The following is a 17155-nucleotide window of genomic DNA, read 5'->3' on the forward strand; positions in this document are numbered from 1 at the left end:
TGCTGTGTGACGTGTCCGCCTTTACTTCGCCTGCTTCGCTACCATCTCATCTCAATCTCAAGCCGTAGAACAACCTGGTGGTGCAGCCCCTTTCATGAGAAATCAACCTGCTTTTGATTTTGTTTTTATGTTTGTTTTTCTCTTGATTTGTTTTTCTTCAGGCCTTCATCTGTTAGGGTGCAGATAATGTTAATTCACGAACCTCTTCCTCCCTCCTAAACTGAGTCTCAGAGGTTTGGGCCGGGCTGAAAAGGGGATGGCTGGGTTAAAAACTCATCTCCAAAACAGTTCTCCGTGTGTTGGTGATGGAGGATGTAGATTTGTGCTCTGTGAGCTGGGTGCTGTAACACACATGTCACCTGAGCAGAACATCCTGGGGAGATCAAGAACTCTGCACAAGCACTGGGATCTGTTCTGCTCCCACTCTGCAAACTGGGAGGCAGTGGGGGGCTGAACAGCTGTCCCCAGAAACATCAGAGATGTGAATTTACAAAGCAAAGCTCCCCCAGACCCAGTTCAATTCCTTGGTCCTGGCAGCCTGGCTCTGAGCAGCAGCTCCCACAGGGCTGAGCTGTGCTCGGAATGTGTCTGACTGATGGGATTTGGTGCAATTGTGAGTTTAAAACTAAACATCTCATGGTTTTTTATTTTGTTTTTTAAGTTCTAATCTGCTGTTCTTTTTTTTTTTTTTCTTTTTGTGAAAAGTGTTAAAACAAAAATGTTTTTGGATGACCTGTTTTCCCTCATGTGGTTGCCCTTGTGATTTTCATGCATGTTGGGGGTTCCTGATTTTAGGTGTCCAGATGCTGTTTCAGGATCCTCTCTGGGCTGAGTGTTTGGGGGAGGTTCAAATGGGAATTGAAACCTCACAGCTTGGGGCTCAGCTGATTTGTGTCCTGGGGGTGGATTACTGCTATGCTTTCCCAGGTTGTGCTCAAAGCCCAGAGGCTGGTTCTTGCCCAGACCCTTGGGGGTGCCAGTTTGAGACCAGCAGATCCTTAGAAAATTCTGTTATTTTCACTCCTGTGGGTCAGCAGACAGCTTTTCCTGCTGAAATGGCACTTTTAATTCCACTTGCAGAAAGCCTGTTTTTTGCCTATTGGGAGCATCCTGCTATAGGGTGTGTGCTGCTCCATTGTAGTTCTCTGTCCTGGGGAAGCTGGGTGCTGTGATGTGGTGAGGTGCAGGTAGGGGCCAGGTGAGCTCCTGCTCCCTCCAGCTGTCTCGCAGGCCAGTTTCAGCAGAGGGCATGGGTTTTGTGAGGGATGCCCACATTGGATGCCCAACTTCCAGCTGGATGCACCTGTGTATGCTCCAGTTTGGTGCATTACCTGCACGGACTGAGGTTTTACAGGATACATGCAGGGTGATGTGGAGCTGCCCAGCTCCCAGTGGGGTGTGATTTTTGTGCTCTGTAGTCTCAGGTTGTTGGTAGCTGCAGCATTATGCTGTAGGAGCAATGAGTCGAGCAGTTGTGCAGTGACCTCAGGCAGCCCTTGCGCATCGGGACTGTGAGCTCCATATAATTCTGCTCGTGGTTTAAGCAGCTCTGCCTTCCCCTTTCTCTCTGTTTTCCAGGAGATCTCAGGTAATTGAGAAATTTGAGGCATTAGATATCGAGAATGCAGAGCACATGGAGACGAGTGTGCCAGCAGGAGCTGCCCTTTCCAGTGAGACACGGCAGGGCAGGAGTGAGAAGAGGGTTTTCCCACGGAAACGGGTAAGCAGTTTCCGTACAACCATGGCACCACTTGAGGTCTCATGGTGGGGTTTGGGTTGAGCACAGTGGAATCATGTGCAGAGCAGCACTGCTGGTTCAGCCCATGCAGGTTTGCTGCTCACTGCTCTGCTCCCTTGGCCCAGCTGCAAGTCAGGGCAGAAAATCAGGTTGTCTCTTTTCTATCCTCTGGAATAGAAAGAGGGAAACGTCAGATCTAGCACAGCAGGACACATCCTCATGGCATGAAATAACAAAAGAAACAGGCGGTCTTTTGAGTCCCAGTTGTGCTTAGATGTACTGGGAGCAGCTTATTCCCTGAGAAGCCTGAAAAAAGATCTTACCAGTGAGGTGACACTTGTTCTGAGCCTGATGTGCCCCCGAAATATGTGGGTTTTTGTGCCACGAGCCAGGGAGCAGGACTTGCTGCCCTAGTTCCGTGCTGACCCAGGCTCTGCTGTCTGCACAGGACTTCACGTGTGAAGGGACAGCCATGGGCTCCATCCTGGATGTGTCTGCATCTCCGTTGTCCCCACACCGCCGGGCCAAGTCACTGGACAGAAGGTCCACAGAGTCCTCCATGACGGTGAGCCAGCGGGGCTGTGTCCTCTGCCACGTGGGTGGATGCCAGAGCCTTTCCCAGGCAGCTCCAATGGAAATCTCCTCATCTGCTCTCCCCTTAGCCAACACATGGGGCATCTGCTGTGGTTGGTGTTGGAGCAAATGGTTGGGTTTGACTTGAATCAGGTGTGGCTAATGCTGAGAGGTGGAGCTCTGCTTTTTGCCTTTTCCCATCTACTACTGCAGAACTTAAAACAGGCAGTGCTTCATGGCTGGTGTATATTTGAGTAATGGGTACCAAGCCAAGTTTGCATTTGGTTTGGTAAGGAGAGCTAATACATGGCCCAGTTTTCTGTCAGTGCTTCCGTGATGTTTGTGTACTTGCAGGCTGGTGTTAGTGGAACAAGATCTTCCATTTGCATGTTCCAAATGCTCACCAGACCTGGAGGCAAACAGTGCAAAACAAGCATGGAACACCCTCCACTCTCTCTCTCCACCCTTTGCAGGAACAGAATAAATACTGTAATCTCTGAGAAGGATTACTTAGCCATTGTAAATACATGATATTTACATTTTTCATGGATGGACAACTCGTATTCAAGGACTTCTCAAAAATGCAGTAGCTTAGCATTTCTGTGGGGCTTTTCATGTAGACTTATACTATGACAAGAATGACTTTAAAATTCTTGGTAATAAAAAGGTACAAAAAATATCAAGTGACAGTGCACATCATCTAACGTGCGAGAAAACCTTGCAGTCAGTGGGAAAGATTCCCTGCATCCTTCCTGGTGCTGCTGGGAGTGATCCCACACTGCTCAGTGCTTTCCTTGCTGGCTGCAGGAAGTAGCAGGTGCTGTTTTTGTGGCACAGTGCTGGGATTCCCTGTATTTCCAGACCCTGAACATGGGAACTCAGCCTGGTGCTGGGTCTGTGCATAGAATTGCAGGTCCTTTTTCTGTGGTGGATAACAGAGGGACAAAAATGCATGCAGTGTTGCTAACTCCTTGCTTCTCCTTCCATTGTAATTCTGGTGCAACAGTAGGAAATCACAGCTGCTAGGAAGGAGACAGCCTACATAAATCATACAGCAGATCCCTGTGCCTCCTTGGAGCAGACATTTAGCCCCCACACAGTGCAGTGATCCAGCTGCACTGCTGCTGGTTCCTTTGATTGCTGTGCTGGGTTTTGTCACCCTGTTGCCTATTCCCGGGCTGGATGTGGCCACTCTGACTGCCTCTGTCCTTCCTTGCAGCCTGATTTGCTGAACTTCAAGAAGGGCTGGCTGACAAAGCAGTATGAGGATGGGCAGGTGAGTCTGGGGCAGCTCCCACCTGCTCCAGTGTACCTTGTGCCTGGGCAGGCTCCACACATGTGGGTTCCTGCAGCCTGGCTGCAGTCAGTCCTGGGGCATGGGTGGCAGTAGGAGTGTGCTGAAGATGTACATGTATGAAACAAGTGCCAGGAATGGGCTGCAGCTCAGTTTTTAAATATCATGGATAAAACAAGAGTATCATATTGCTTTTTTTTAATTAAAAAAAAAAAAGCTTCGTCTTGCCAGGGAAGTTCATGGAGGGCACTTGCAGTATTTCATCATCACTTGTGGGGTTGAAGCACTGCAGCATCCCTTGTGTTGCTGCCTGCTCCTCTCTCCCCAGCCCTTTGGGAGGGCTGCTTGGTGGAGCTGGGAGGGGAGGGGCTGTTGGTAACTCCCCTGTGCTGGTTGTTTCGTAGTGGAAGAAGCACTGGTTTGTGCTGACTGACCAAAGCCTGAGATACTACCGGGATTCGGTGGCGGAGGAGGTAGGTGTCACTCTGTGGGGTGAAAGCCATTGCTGCCTGGGCTCTGTGCTCCCCACAGCCCTGCTCGTTGTCTCCCTGCAGTGCATCTCACCAAATCCTACCCTGCGCCTCCTGCACAGAGCCACAGTGCTTTTGATTTGCAGTGTGTTACAGCATCCTTTATCTCTCTCTTCTCCAGGCAGCAGACCTGGATGGGGAAATTGATTTATCAACGTGCTATGATGTCACTGAGTACCCAGTTCAGCGGAACTACGGCTTCCAGATCCATGTAAGGATGGTGTGGGGCAGGGATGCTCAGAGCTGGGTGCTTGGGGTGGCTGTGGGGTGAGCGGGAAGGTGCTGGTGGGTGCAGTCCACAGCTCTGAGCCGATCCCTGCTCTCCTCAGACGAAGGAAGGGGAGTTCACCCTTTCTGCCATGACGTCTGGCATCCGTCGCAACTGGATTCAGACCATCATGAAGCACGTTCGCCCAACCACTGCGCCTGATGTAACGAGGTAAGGGGAGTCATGGGCCCCTGCACTGCTTTGCTGTGCAGAAGGAGCTCTTCCTTGTCCCTGCGCTTTCCTCTTTCTGAGCCTGTCTGCTCCTGAAAGGTCTGCCTCTTTCTTAAACCCCTCTCTCTGGGCTTAATCTGGATATGCTTTGTGGGTGTGCTGATAATGCTGAGTTGCTCTTACGGGTGCAGTTTTCAAAGAGGGTTGAAAATATGGCTTTAATTTGTGCGTAGGAATATGAAATACTGTTCCTATATCAAGGCTCCTCTGGATTCCCACCAGGTATTGTGAAACCATTTGGATTCAGCTGTGCTGGGTTCCCCCTTTCCTCTGGCTACTGTTCAGCATGAGCTGCCTGGCCCTGCTGTGGGTCACAGGGCTGAAGGAGAAGCTCTTTGGCTCTGACAGACTTTAAACTCCATCCAGCAAACCGCCTCCCTTCCCTTTCAATATTCCAGCTAGCAGCAGCTCCTTCCCCTTGCTCTTTAGCAATATCCGTGTCTCCTCCTGCCACCAGTGCCAGAGGAAGGGGCCCCTTGGTTCCCTGCGAACCGGCTGTGAGTGCTTGAGGCTGAGGGAAAGGGTGTTTGAGCCCCTCACAGCTAACCAACCATGCCAGCCACACTCCATGGGCTTCCAAGACACAGCCACAGCATTCACTGTCCCCTGTCTTTACTGTGGCTGCAGCCAGTAGGGTTTTGCCAGGTTTGCCCCTGCCTTGGTGGCATGGCTCTTCTCACTGGCTCTGCTGGCTGGGGATGCTCCAACCCCTATGCCCACCCTGCTTGGCACCCATTCCTAATCTCCAGTGGGTTCACAGGATGTCAGGGAAGCCACCTCTCTCTTCACTCCTCTGTGTGTTTGATTTTCATGCAATCCCAGGAAAAACTTCTCTTTGAAACTATCCGTGCTGAAGCCCAGGTTGGAAAACTGTGTTCTCTCCTGTATTAACATGTTGTGGTTTGTATATCTTGTGATTCACTGCATGCTCCTCCTTTTCTGCACCTCGGATGGGAAGTTCTGCAGTTTTCATTTATTTTTCTTTCTTTTTTTTTTTTTTTTTTGTTTCCCCCTTTATTTTTCTTTTCAATAAGAGCCAGAAAGAAGGGAAGAAGCAACCTGGTCTTGACAATTGATTCCCCCACACTGGTACCTTCTGATGTGACTAGATGTGAAGATGAAGACCAAGGAAATTTGAGGGGACCTCTCAGCCCTCTAAGAACCATATCTATGCATAGCCTAGCAGGTTACTGCATCTCGATGCTCCTGTGCTCACTGTCTGCTGCTCTGAGCCCACGTGGTGTGGTTTGACTCGGCTTTACCCCACAGAGAAGGTCTGGGTGCTGGTCGTGCAGTAACTTGCTACGCTGTGTAAACAGACGGCAGCTCTGAACCCCGAGCTGATGATGAGGGCTTTATAGGTGCACTCATGTTGTTCTTCACTGGACTGCTTCCAAGTGGGGTGCACGTGGGTTTGAGGCACAGCACTGAACTGCAGCTCTGCGTGCACCAGGGCTCTTTGACAAGCCCTTGGGCTGCGGTGTGAGCGCAATGTAGCACAGCCTGTTCGGTGTCTTTGATGCACTGTTGGCATCCTCACCCTGTGAGCAGCTTGGGATGGGGCTGCTGGCTCCCATCACCCTCTTCCACGTCTCCACTGGGCCCAGTGCATGCTTCCTTGTTACTCAAGTCTTAATTACTGTTTATATCCTAGCGTGTGGCAGCACCCTGGGGGGTGGGTGCTGCCCTGCTCCCTGCTCTGCCATCTCCAGAGGTGCTGATTACACAGTGATGGCCATGCAGGTGTAAAGCACACAAGAGGAGCAAAGAGGCTGCTTCAGCCCCTGGTCGAGCTCCTAGCCCTGGTGCCCCCCAGTTCCCATACTCACCTCGGGAGCTTGCACCATGCTCGCAGCCACCCCTGTTAGAAACCAACTGTCTGTTGCCTGCTCTATGAATCTCTCATCTCCCCTTGCCACGTGATGTGAATTTATCTGGAAGGGAGGAGGTACAAAATGAGTGAGTAGCATCAGTAGCCGTGAAGTGCTGCTGGGAAACAAAGTGCTAAATTCTGGGGCTGTCTGCTGAGTTTCCCAGCACTGTGCCCTTTGGGGATCTGTGCAGGAGGAATGGACTGGCAGGAGGTGGCACCTCTAAGCATGCCAAGGTTCATAGAGTCCTTGGATATCCCGAGCAGGAAGGAACCCGTAAGGGTCATTGAGTCCAATTCCTAGCTTCTTCCATGTGGTGTTCAGAGCAATGTCCTTTCTGTTCCCCAACAACATCCAAGGGACCTCAGGACTCCCTTTCTTCCTACTGCTCTTCTCCATTTTAAGACTTCATCTCCTCTCTGTTTTACTTATTTAAAATGCAGTCGTAATCACTGACTGACTGCACATTGAGCACTTGGCTGGGAGCGTGCTCTGGAGTCGTGCAGCAGCATCCTGTCGGTGTGGAGTGAGTTTTCCATCACGGTGCCTTCTGGGTTTGTTGAGGAAGGAATTATCTCCAAGCTGGTCTCAGCCACTGACTGCCAGAATTTCTTGAAACCCAGCTCTGTTGAGCCTGTGGTTTGATTGTGGATGGAGGTACATTGGAAGATACTGGCCATGGGCCCATGCAGTTCTGCTCCAGTCTTTGTTTTGGGGAGTGGGGTTTAATCTGTGTGCTGGAAGAGCCCTTCTGTGCTGCTGCCTTTGGGACCAGTGGTGCGCGTGGGATTGTGGAGCACTGTGAGCATTGATCTACCTGCAGTGAAGGGCCCAGACAGCTGCCTTCTGGCTCTGCTCCCTGGGCCCTTCGGGAAAGCTTAGCTGGACTGTGCTGGAACCCTGTGGTTGTGCAGGACATGGGGCCCAAGGGCTGTGCTGCAGGAGGCATCTGGGGTTATCCTGGTAGCACAGGGATTGGCAAACACCTGCTGTTCTCTTGGGAGAGGATTCCTCTGCAAGGTTAACACACAGCTATTCTCTTTATTTTAATTTTGATCTGCATGTTCCAAGGCTGGCATGTCTGCCTCTAATGAGCTAGTATTGCATCATGAGCTGCCCGTAGGTTGGAAGTGGTATTGCCCTTCCCTGTTCTCTTTCCCTGCTTGATGAGTATGTCTCCCCTCTCATCCCTCTAACTCAGCACTGAAAGCCATTCCTTGCTTGAGAAACGGCGTTTTAGGGGATGGCCATGGTGTGTTGTGTAACTCTTGCTCTCCTCACTGCATCAACTGCGGCACCCTTGGCAGATACGTGCCTTCAGTGTTCATAGTGGCACGGAGAAGTTTTGGACCCTGTTCACAGCCTGACTCTGCTGAGCTTGAGGAAAACCGGACCCCAGTTACCAAAAGCATCTTAGAGCGGCTCTGTGCTTCTCCACAGCGCTGAAGCCAGGCTGACTTTGGGACCGGTGGCATCCTCCCTGCTAGCCCACGATGTGGCCATGCTGATTAGTGTGTGCACATGGGCGGTGCTGGAGGAGCGCTTGAAGCCACTCCCCAGCCCATGAGCGTGGTTTGGGGCCACAGCCGGCCTTGGGGTGGCTGCCAAGGAGGAGTGTGGTTGGGATCGGCAGCTCCTTAGGGCCGCTTGCACTGTGGCTTCGCACGCTGGCACAACCTGAAGAAGGGCTGCTGTGCCCGAGAAGTGATGGGAGATGGAGGGGTAGGGGGGCACACACCTGGCTTTGGGTTGGGCTTCGGCAGCCCCTCTCCACCCAGCTCTTGAAGGCATGTGTGAAAGTGCCTGGCCACCTTGACAGCCGGTGACACTTTCTTTTGCTCTCTCTCTGTCCCCGCAGCTCCCTACCAGAGGAGAAAAGCAAAACGAGCTCATCCTTTGAGCCCAGCCCAAAGCCCAGCGAGAAGCCGGATGCGGAGCAAACTGAGCTGGACTCAGAGCAGAAGCGGAGCCGTGCACGGGAGCGCCGGCGAGAAGGACGATCCAAGACCTTTGACTGGGCTGAGTTCCGCCCCATCCAGCAAGCCCTGGCTCAGGAGCGTGCCAGTGCCGCCGACTCCTCCAAGAGTGGCACCGCTGCCTTCTCCAGGGACAGCAGCACCGCCGACACCGACCCAGGCGAGCTGGAGCGGGAGCGGGCCCGGCGGCGCGAGGAGCGGCGCAAACGCTTTGAGATGGTTGACACGGTGGATGGAGCAGGGCCAGAGGAGACATTGAGGATGGAGGTGGATCGGATCCTGCCTGTCCCCGCAGACATCAAACCGCAGAACGTCCACGTGGAGATTGAGCAGCGGTGGCACCAGGTGGAGACCACCCCGCTGCGGGAGGAGAAGCAGATCCCCATCGCTCCTCTGCACCTTGCTCACGCTGAGGACCGGGATGAGGGGCTGGCAAAGCAGCACCTGACCACACTGCTGGAGAAGGAGGTAAAGCAGGAAGCCTGAGCAAGGGTAAAAAAAAAAGCTGCGTTTATTCCTGCTTTGGGATAACAGTGAGCAGAGATACGCTGTCAGGGTCTCTTGAGACATAGGTCCATGTCCATTCTCTGTTCCCAGTGCTGCTCTTGCAGGTAGCACCCCGTTGCCCTGTCCAGCCTGCACCAAGCAGAGATGCTGCTGGTTTTGTTACCCTGCCTTCCCCTAATGAGATGAGCACAACTGAGGCATATTAACCAGACTCTAAATTTAAACTCTTAATCCCACTTGCCTTTGCAACTGTAGAGATTTGTGTCTGCAGTTATGCCTGCAAAATCATAAATGGGCTGGAATTGCAGTGCGTGCCACAAAGGTTCCATTCTTGTGAGCCTACATCAAATGATCTCAAGATTTTAGGAGAAGAATAGGAGGCTCAGCTCACTTGGAAGAGGTCCACATATGGGATAACAAAGGTCATTGTTAGTCAGGATTGAGGTGTATTAACTGAATGAAAGGGGTACAGGCGCAGAGTAACCAGGAGCATCGCCAATCTGAACTGGGGTGGGATTTGCCTGGGCCATGCCTGGCACAAGCTGGTGCCGTTCCTCCTTTGCCACATTGAGCTTTACGAATTAAACTCAAGCACAACGCAGTTCTTTCAGGGGGAGGGACTTTGCCTGTTAAAATGAAATCCTGGTTGCAGAGCAGTGCTGTGGGAAGCCCTGTGCTCTGATGGCTGAGCCTGTGCCTGCTCACTGGATTCTGTCTCTGTTCGTGTCCCTCCAGCTGGAGCAGAAACAGAAAGAGGCCCTGGAGCTCCTGGAGCAGAACCGACACCTGCAGGACCAGCTGAAAGTGGCACTGGGTCGGGAGCAGAGTGCCCGTGAGGGCTACGTGTTGCAGGTAGGAGAGCTGGGAGGAGAGGGAAACCCATCCTCCCCTGCATCAAAGGGACTCCACTGTGCTTCGGTGCGGGCACACCCCAGTTCATGGCGATGCACAGTGCTGAGCAGGCTTCTAGAGATTTGATCTGCTTGGAAAAGTTGCTAATTCTGTTGATTTAAAAGGTTTGCCTGCTTACCAAAAGATCTGGTTTGGTTTGCAGCAGGCAGGAGATAATGCTACCTGTTGACTTCCCCAGGAGAAGCTGTAGATAGGATCTCAACAAAGCCCGTCTCTTATCCACTCTGTACTATGTTTGCCTTTGCAACAGCTCTGATTACCCTTCCTGAGTCCCAGGTGTTCCTGTCACACAGTAGGACAGACATAAGGCTTTCTGAGCATCTCATGGACCTGTGTTTCTCCTGGCCAGGGAATTTATGTGGTTGTTCCATGGCAAACCCGGCAGATGCAGAGGCATCAATCATCCTGGGCAGAGCATCAGGATGTCACACCAGGACAGCCTGGCTGCTGTATTGGAACACTTTGGTGGTTTCTTCTCTTGCAAGATGCTTTTTCTCAGGAAAGCCTGGAAGAGTTTTGGAATTTTTGGCAAAAGAGATGGGAGAATCTTTTGGGAAGCCTTTCCTACCACCTCCAAACATTGGCTTTTGCCACCTCCTCCTCTGAGAGCATTTGTGTTCCAGAGAAGGCATGAAGCCTGCAGGGCACTCCTGGCTCAGCTGATTGGTGATTTGATCTGCTTGCCCCTGGTGGGCCAAAGTGATGCTGGGCTCCTGTGGCAGCAAACCTGACATCCTCGTTTGTTTCTCAAGGGAGAAATTTCCCCTGAGGAAACTGCAAAGTCAGAGAACCCAGGCATCTTGCCTTCCTGACTGGTGATCTCCATGGAGGATTTATTAATGCATTTGTTCATTTTGGAGCCCTCAAGCTACAGTGCTTGCAGGGAGGAGTGCTGTTTTTACTTGGCAATGTTGGAAGAAAGTCTTTGGGGACCAGAAGGAGAAGAAAATGATACAGAGCTAGCAAATAAGTCAGGGCTAGGGAGACAGCCCCATCCCGTTTTGAACAGCAGACTCAGCATCCATACGGCTGTTAAGTGAGATGGGTCAGAAGCAAGGTTTGTCTGAGGTGCAGAGAGGAACTTCTGTAGGGACACGTCTTGCAAAGCTGGATGCTGCATCCATCTGCTGTCGTGCTGCTGTGCTGAAGTTGACCCTAGCACATAGGTACAGGGAGGAAAGGTCTGTAGGGGAGTTGATCCAACCTTTGCTGCACTAAGAAGTGTCCCCAGCTTTGACCTAGGAATTGGGCAGGGTATTTGGAAGGGTCACGGGGTCTCTTCCTTGGGATTTCCCTTGCATAGTGTGGGAGCAGCGAGGTTAAAACTCTGCTGCAGAAGGTAGTAACCCCACCAAACCCTACTGGGGGTGGAAAGATGGAAGCAGGCTATTATTTGAGCTTTTCTCCAGCCCCAAACCGCAGGCAAACATCACAGCCTTTTTTTTTTTTTTGGATGCACTCTCTGAACTTGTCGCTCCCCCATACCACCATCACCCCCAATTTCCAAGAGGTTCCTGTGCTGACCCTGCTCGCTGCCAGCCCGTCCCTCCCGAGCCGCCTGGGGGCACCGAGCCCCGTGGCAGCCCCACGTGGACACAAAGGATGCTGTTCCGTAAGGCAGCCGCTGAGATAAGCACTCCATGCATGTGCTGTGCACTGCAGCCTTTCTGCCCTCCTGTAACAACCCTTCTCTCGCTCACAGCATCCTTGGGACATGGTGCCCAAGCAGGGGGGCACGGCAGGGGCTCAGACTGCCCCGTGGTTTCCCCAGCTCTGGTCCCAGCGGGTGGGAGGGGTCACATACTAACCTGTCCCTGGGCAGATGTTCTTGCATGGTTTTTTTGGTGTAAAGCATGAAATTTAACTTAACATAACTGAGTGTCACATCTGTGGGCTTTCCTTACCAGCAACCAGAGTACAGCAGGGCAGGCCAAATTCCTAGGCTTAACGCTGTGCTTTTCTTGCCTCTTCCTGTCTGTGTATTTTTTTTAAAAAGATACATAATTTCTGTCGCCTATTGCATGACTCTCTGTAAGTTTTCTCTTTGCATGCTGCGTTGCTTTGATTTGAATCTCACAAAGGTTGGTTTCTTCTGTTTTACATTCTCATCATACCTCCCCCCCACCCTCCCTTCATTTGTTGGGCTTTTTATTTTGTCCTTTTTTTGTTCTTTGTTTGGTTTTGTTTTTTTACAGGTAGAGAACTTAGATCCTTCCTAGCCTTAAGCTCTAGCATAACAGCATCTCTCTAATGCACTGAGCAGCCAATAAGTCCTGTCTGGCAGCCCCTGAAATGACATCGCCACGCCGGCTGTCCTGTCTCGCTGCGTTCTGCTGGGAAGTGATGTCATTTGCTGCCACCTCACTTTCTGTTGTTGCTTTTGTTCGGTAGGACTGTGGTACCTGAACTGTGCACTTTTTGTTTCATGGCAAAACGAACCAACACACTAAAAGCAGTTCCTTTCTTCTTGGCCTGTCCCCATCCTTTCCTTCTCACCCGTCCAGTTTTTCTCTTGTCTGTCTGTCTCTATTTTACTGCTGGTGTTTCTTTTTCATCGTTCTTTTTTGTTTTCTGTTTTTTGGTTCCATTTGATTTTGGTTGTTCTCCTTTTAGCCTGTGACTGTACAGCTGTTTTGATGTTACGGTCCATGTTTTCTGTTACTGGAAAGCAGTTGTTGCTCATTTAAAAAAAAAAAAAAAAAAAAAAAAAGACAAAATAAAATTGTGCCAGGAACAAATCATCCCAATTGGAGCTTGTGGGTAGCAGCCAAATCGCTGCGAGGAGCTTTTCCATGGCCTGCCTGGCCAGAGGTGTGACACTCAGAAGGGAGAGCCAAGAGTGTTACTAATCTAGTATTTAATCGATTTTTTTAAGACCGAGGTGGCCGCCTCGCCGTCAGGTGCCTGGCAGAGGCTCCACAAAGTCAACCAAGACCTCCAAAACGAGCTGGAAGCGCAATGCCAGCGTCAAGAGCTGATCAATCAGCAGATCCAGTCGCTGAAGCGCAGCTATGCCGAGGCTAAGGACGTCATCCGGCACCACGAAGCTGAGATTCAGAGCCTGCAGGCGAGGCTCAGCAACGCGGCGGCCGAGCTCTCCATCAAGGAGCAGACCCTGGCCAAGCTCAGGAGCGACCTGAGGAGCGAGAAGGAGAAGGCCAAGGAGCAGCTGGAGGAGTGGCAGCATGGCGAGGCCGCACTCAGCTCCCAGCTGAAGGCCAGTGAGCAGAAGCTGAAGAATGCTGAGGCTCTGCTTCTTGAGAAGACCCAGGAGCTGCGGGACCTGGAAATGCAGCAGGCTCTGCAGAGGGACCACCAGAAGGAGGTGCAGCGGCTGCAGGACAGGATTGCGGAGCTGAGCAGGCAGCTGAATGCCAGCGAGCAGACGCGCATCCTCATGGAGGAGAAGCTGCAGAAGAATTATGAGGCTTTGCTGGAGAGCTGTGAGAGGGAAAAGCAGGTTTTAATACGGAGTCTGAAGGAGGTGGAAGATAGGGCCAACGAATATGAGAATCAGCTGCAAAATAGCGAACAGCAAATGGAAATTCTGCAGAAGGAAAAGCTGAGTGCAAAGTTCGAGGGCAGTGAGCTTGTCCACCAGCTAGAGGAGCAGCTGCTGCTGAAGGAGGCCAGCATCCAGAAACTGGGCGAGCATATCAAGGAGCTTGAGAGGGAAAGAGATCAGATCAAATGTCGGTTCCATGAGCTCATGAATCAAGTTGCTGAGTCAGATAATGAGGTTGCAAAGCTGCAAGCCAAGTTGAAAATGGAAGAGACCAACTACCACAATCTGGAGCAATCATTTGAGGAGGTGTCAGATCAGTTCCAGGGTGTGCAGAAAGTGCTGAAAGAAAAAGAGGAGGAGCTGAGGCATGTTAAGGAAATGCACTTGAGAATTGTGGAGAAGAAAGATCAAGATCTCAGCGAGGCTTTGGTTAAAATGGTTGCTTTGGATAGCAGTTTAGAGGAGACTAAAGTAAGGCTAAAGGCCAAGGAGGAGGCTTTAAGGAAATTAAGCAGCGTAGGTGCAGGGCCATGTGCTGAGGAGGCGGAAGATGTTGGCTGCCATCTTGAGGCTGACGAAAGTCACCCACCTCAGCTGGGGCAACCTCTGCCAACTCACGATGCCCTCCCAGTTCTGACCTATGCACTGAAGGAAGAGGAGGAGGTCCTTGAGACCAGCCAAAGGCAAGCGGAGGAATTTGACTCCCCTTCCAAAGCTGCGGAGCTCCAGGACCAAGAGTTGGCTCAGAAAGCCTTAGCAAAGCCTGATGTAGGAGTCATGGGGGCCAAGAGGCAGAGAATCCGTTTCTCGAGCATCCAGTGCCAAAAATATATCCATCCCGATGGATCGGAGAAAAACTGGACGAGCAGTACCTCTTCTGACACCAGCCAGGACAGGTCCTTGTCTGAGGAAAGCATGTCTTCAGAGCCAGCTCCTGGCTATCCGTCATCAGCGGCAAGCGACTCCGAGACCTACCTCTCAATCATCCACTCTCTGGAAACCAAGCTGTATATTACAGAGGAAAAACTGAAAGATGTAACCATGAAGCTCGAGAGCCAGCACGGCCATAACCAGGAGACTCTCATCGCCCTGCACCACCAGTGGGCCAGCACGGAGTCTCAGCTGCGGGAGCAGCTCCAGAGCAGCTTATCCCAAGTCAGTGCTCTTGTCTCGCAGCTGGAGAGTGAGAGGCAGGAGAAGCTCAAGCTCATAGAAAATCATGTTAGCGAGCTGGGAGGTTTCCAGGTGAAAAACGATCAAGCGCTGGCTTGCTTAGAGAAGTGCAGGGAGCAGCTCAGATCTCTGCCCAAGTCAGATAAGGAGCAAGAGAGCGATTTGTTCCTTGTTACTCTATCCAGCATGGAAACAACATTATCGAGTGCAATCCAGGCCTTGGGAGGGGCACCGGCCCCACCTGAGTGTCAGCAGAGTGAGGGCCTCATTGCAGGGTCCCCTGCGTCAGAGGGGGGGGTGCTGGGTGAAGGGGAGCCCGTCTCTGAGCAGCCGCCAGCAGGGACTTTTGGTGCGAGCCAGTTGAGGTGGCTGTCTGAGAGAGTGGCCTTTGAGGCCTCTCTTATCAGCCAAATAGCAGAGTCTCTGAAAAATGCAGGCTCTGAGATATCGCAGCTTCTCAGGGAGATCCAGGGGACGGCAGAAGTGGCTCTGATAGAGCCGGCAAGTGCTTCTTGCACAGCAGTTGACTTGGCCGGTGTCCTATCTAAGAAGCTGCTGCTGGAAGGGGAGTTCTGGAGCCAGGTGGAGGAGCTGAGAGTGCACTTGAGCACCAGGGAAGGAGAAGCAGAGGGCAAAACAGAACCAGCAGGTTTGGGCTTTTCTCAGTGTTTTCTCAGTGCTGTAGCAGATGCTACATTGATCAAAGCAGAACTTGGCTTTGTGGCACAGAAGATGAGGGAATCTTTTCACCAGAGATTAAAAATGATCGAAGAAGACCTCCATAACACCAAAACAGCTCTCCAGCAGCACAAGTGCATGTTGGAGGAAATTCTCAAAGCTTATAGGACTCCTGATTTTGACAGAGTTGTGCATCAGATTTCTGAAGCGCTTGAAATTCAGAAAGATGCTTCAGAAAGAGCCCAGATCTCCTGGGATGGGAGCTGCCTCCAAATGGGACCGTGCCAGGAGGAGGCCAAGATGCAGGAGGTTTGTGGCCTATCAGGCAGTGGTGAAGCTCTTGTTTCCGTTCAGGAAGATCTTGCCCAACAACTAAAAGACAAATCCAATGTTCTTAAGGAAATCTCTGTTGCCTTACTTTCTCTGCCTCCTGAGGAGGCCATGAGAGATTGCCAGAAGCTCTTCAAGATATCTCAGAGTCTTTCATATCACTCATGCATGGGAGACCTGGAGCGCTACTCCTCTTTGTTAGTCCAGGATGCAATAGTTCAGGCTCAGGTTTGTTATGCTGCTTGCAAGGTCCGCTTGGAGTACGAGAGAGAGCTGAAGTCGTACAAAGAGTCTTTGCAGAGCATGGATGCACTGTGCCAGGAGCGTGTGAAGACTGTCTCCCTGCTCCGGGATGAGTATGAAGAGCTGCTGAGGAAGCAGCAGGGTGAGTATGGTGAGGTGATCGCCATGCTGGAGCGGGAGAATGCCGACCTCAAAGCCAAGGTCTCCCAGCTCGAAGGGCAGCGGAGGCTTTTGGAAGAAGAGGAGCACAAACACAGCAAAACTTTGAGCGAGTTGCAGGGCCGGTACGAGGAGGAGATTCGGAACGTGATTGAACAGCTGAACAGGACGGAGGATGCTCTGAAGGCTGAGAGGACGGAGGGCCTCAACCAGCTGGACGCCATCGTCCGCGACAAGCAGGACATGGAACGCTACCACCTGGAGCAGATGCAGATGCTGGAGGACAAGTTCCAGGCCAAGATCAAGGAGCTGCAGGCCATTCACGGCGAGGAGCTGCAAGCTCTGCAGGAGCACTACAGCCAGAACCTGCAGCGCCTGCAGCACGCCCTTGATGAATACCAGCAGCAGCACCCCGATGCGGTCCCTGCGGTGGGACCGGGCGGTGGGGATGGCTGGGGGGCCGGGGAGCCGGGTGGCACCGGGCAGGGACCCAGCGGGGACCTGGACTCCATGCACGGCCTGCGGGAACGCATCCAGGAGCTGGAGGCCCAGATGAACGTGATGAGGGACGAGCTGGAGAACAAGCACCTGGAGGGCAGCGCTTCCATGCTGAGGGAAAAGTACCAGAAAGACTTTGAGAACCTAAAGGTTTTACCACATTTTGTGCTTTATGGTATCTCCCACTGAGTGTACTGGGAAGGGTGCATTCAGTCCCAGTGTTTGCCTGGCCTAGGGGCATCCCCTGTGCAGGGCATCACATCTAAGCAAGCCCCAGAATGTTAAAAAAGGCCTCTGAATAGCATGACGTTCTATCCATGCTTCCTTTCATCTGTGCTGGGGTATTCTAAATGCATTGCTGAGGAGGAGGGGGGAAAGGTACTGGAGGGAGGCTCAGCATCAGGGCTGCTGGAGGTGTAGATGGAAGGAGTGTTTCAAAATAGCTCCATACTATCAGGCTCTCCTTCAGTTTGAGCACTGTGTTTCTCCTCGTGCCCGAGGCACACTGTTTGTTTGTGTCTTCCCTTCAGAAGCATTCCTGAACTCTGTCCTTCCCAGTCTGATCAAATCTCCAGTCTGTCTCTGCTGGCCTCAGAAATATGAGGTGAGGTGGAAACCTGTGCTCTCCTGCTGTACCTTCCCACAGAAAGATGCCAAATTCTGTAGCAA

General features: G+C 51.9%; 1 protein-coding gene across 9 annotated transcripts in view; it reads left to right on the forward strand.

Annotated features, from left to right (window-relative positions):
• The window catches only part of MPRIP (myosin phosphatase Rho interacting protein), a 58152-nt gene that overhangs the window by 31958 nt on the left and 9039 nt on the right, over window positions 1-17155 (forward strand). For 8 of the 9 annotated variants that reach the window (XM_085238008.1, XM_085238010.1, XM_085238009.1 and 5 more), the window contains 9 exons: window positions 1579-1720; window positions 2187-2303; window positions 3531-3587; window positions 4010-4078; window positions 4257-4346; window positions 4465-4574; window positions 8364-8949; window positions 9724-9840; window positions 12776-16636. In XM_085238008.1, coding sequence (XP_085094134.1) covers window positions 1579-1720; window positions 2187-2303; window positions 3531-3587; window positions 4010-4078; window positions 4257-4346; window positions 4465-4574; window positions 8364-8949; window positions 9724-9840; window positions 12776-16636 — 5149 coding nt within the window. Of the gene's footprint in view, window positions 1-68; window positions 614-1578; window positions 1721-2186; window positions 2304-3530; window positions 3588-4009; window positions 4079-4256; window positions 4347-4464; window positions 4575-8363; window positions 8950-9723; window positions 9841-12775; window positions 16637-17155 lie in introns of those variants that run through there. The other variant, XM_085238015.1, reaches the window with a different exon arrangement.

The sequence above is a fragment of the Meleagris gallopavo genome, chromosome 16 (genome assembly GCF_905368555.1).
Source record: "Meleagris gallopavo chromosome 16, MGAL_WU_HG_1.1, whole genome shotgun sequence".
NCBI classification, from domain to species: domain Eukaryota; kingdom Metazoa; phylum Chordata; class Aves; order Galliformes; family Phasianidae; genus Meleagris; species Meleagris gallopavo.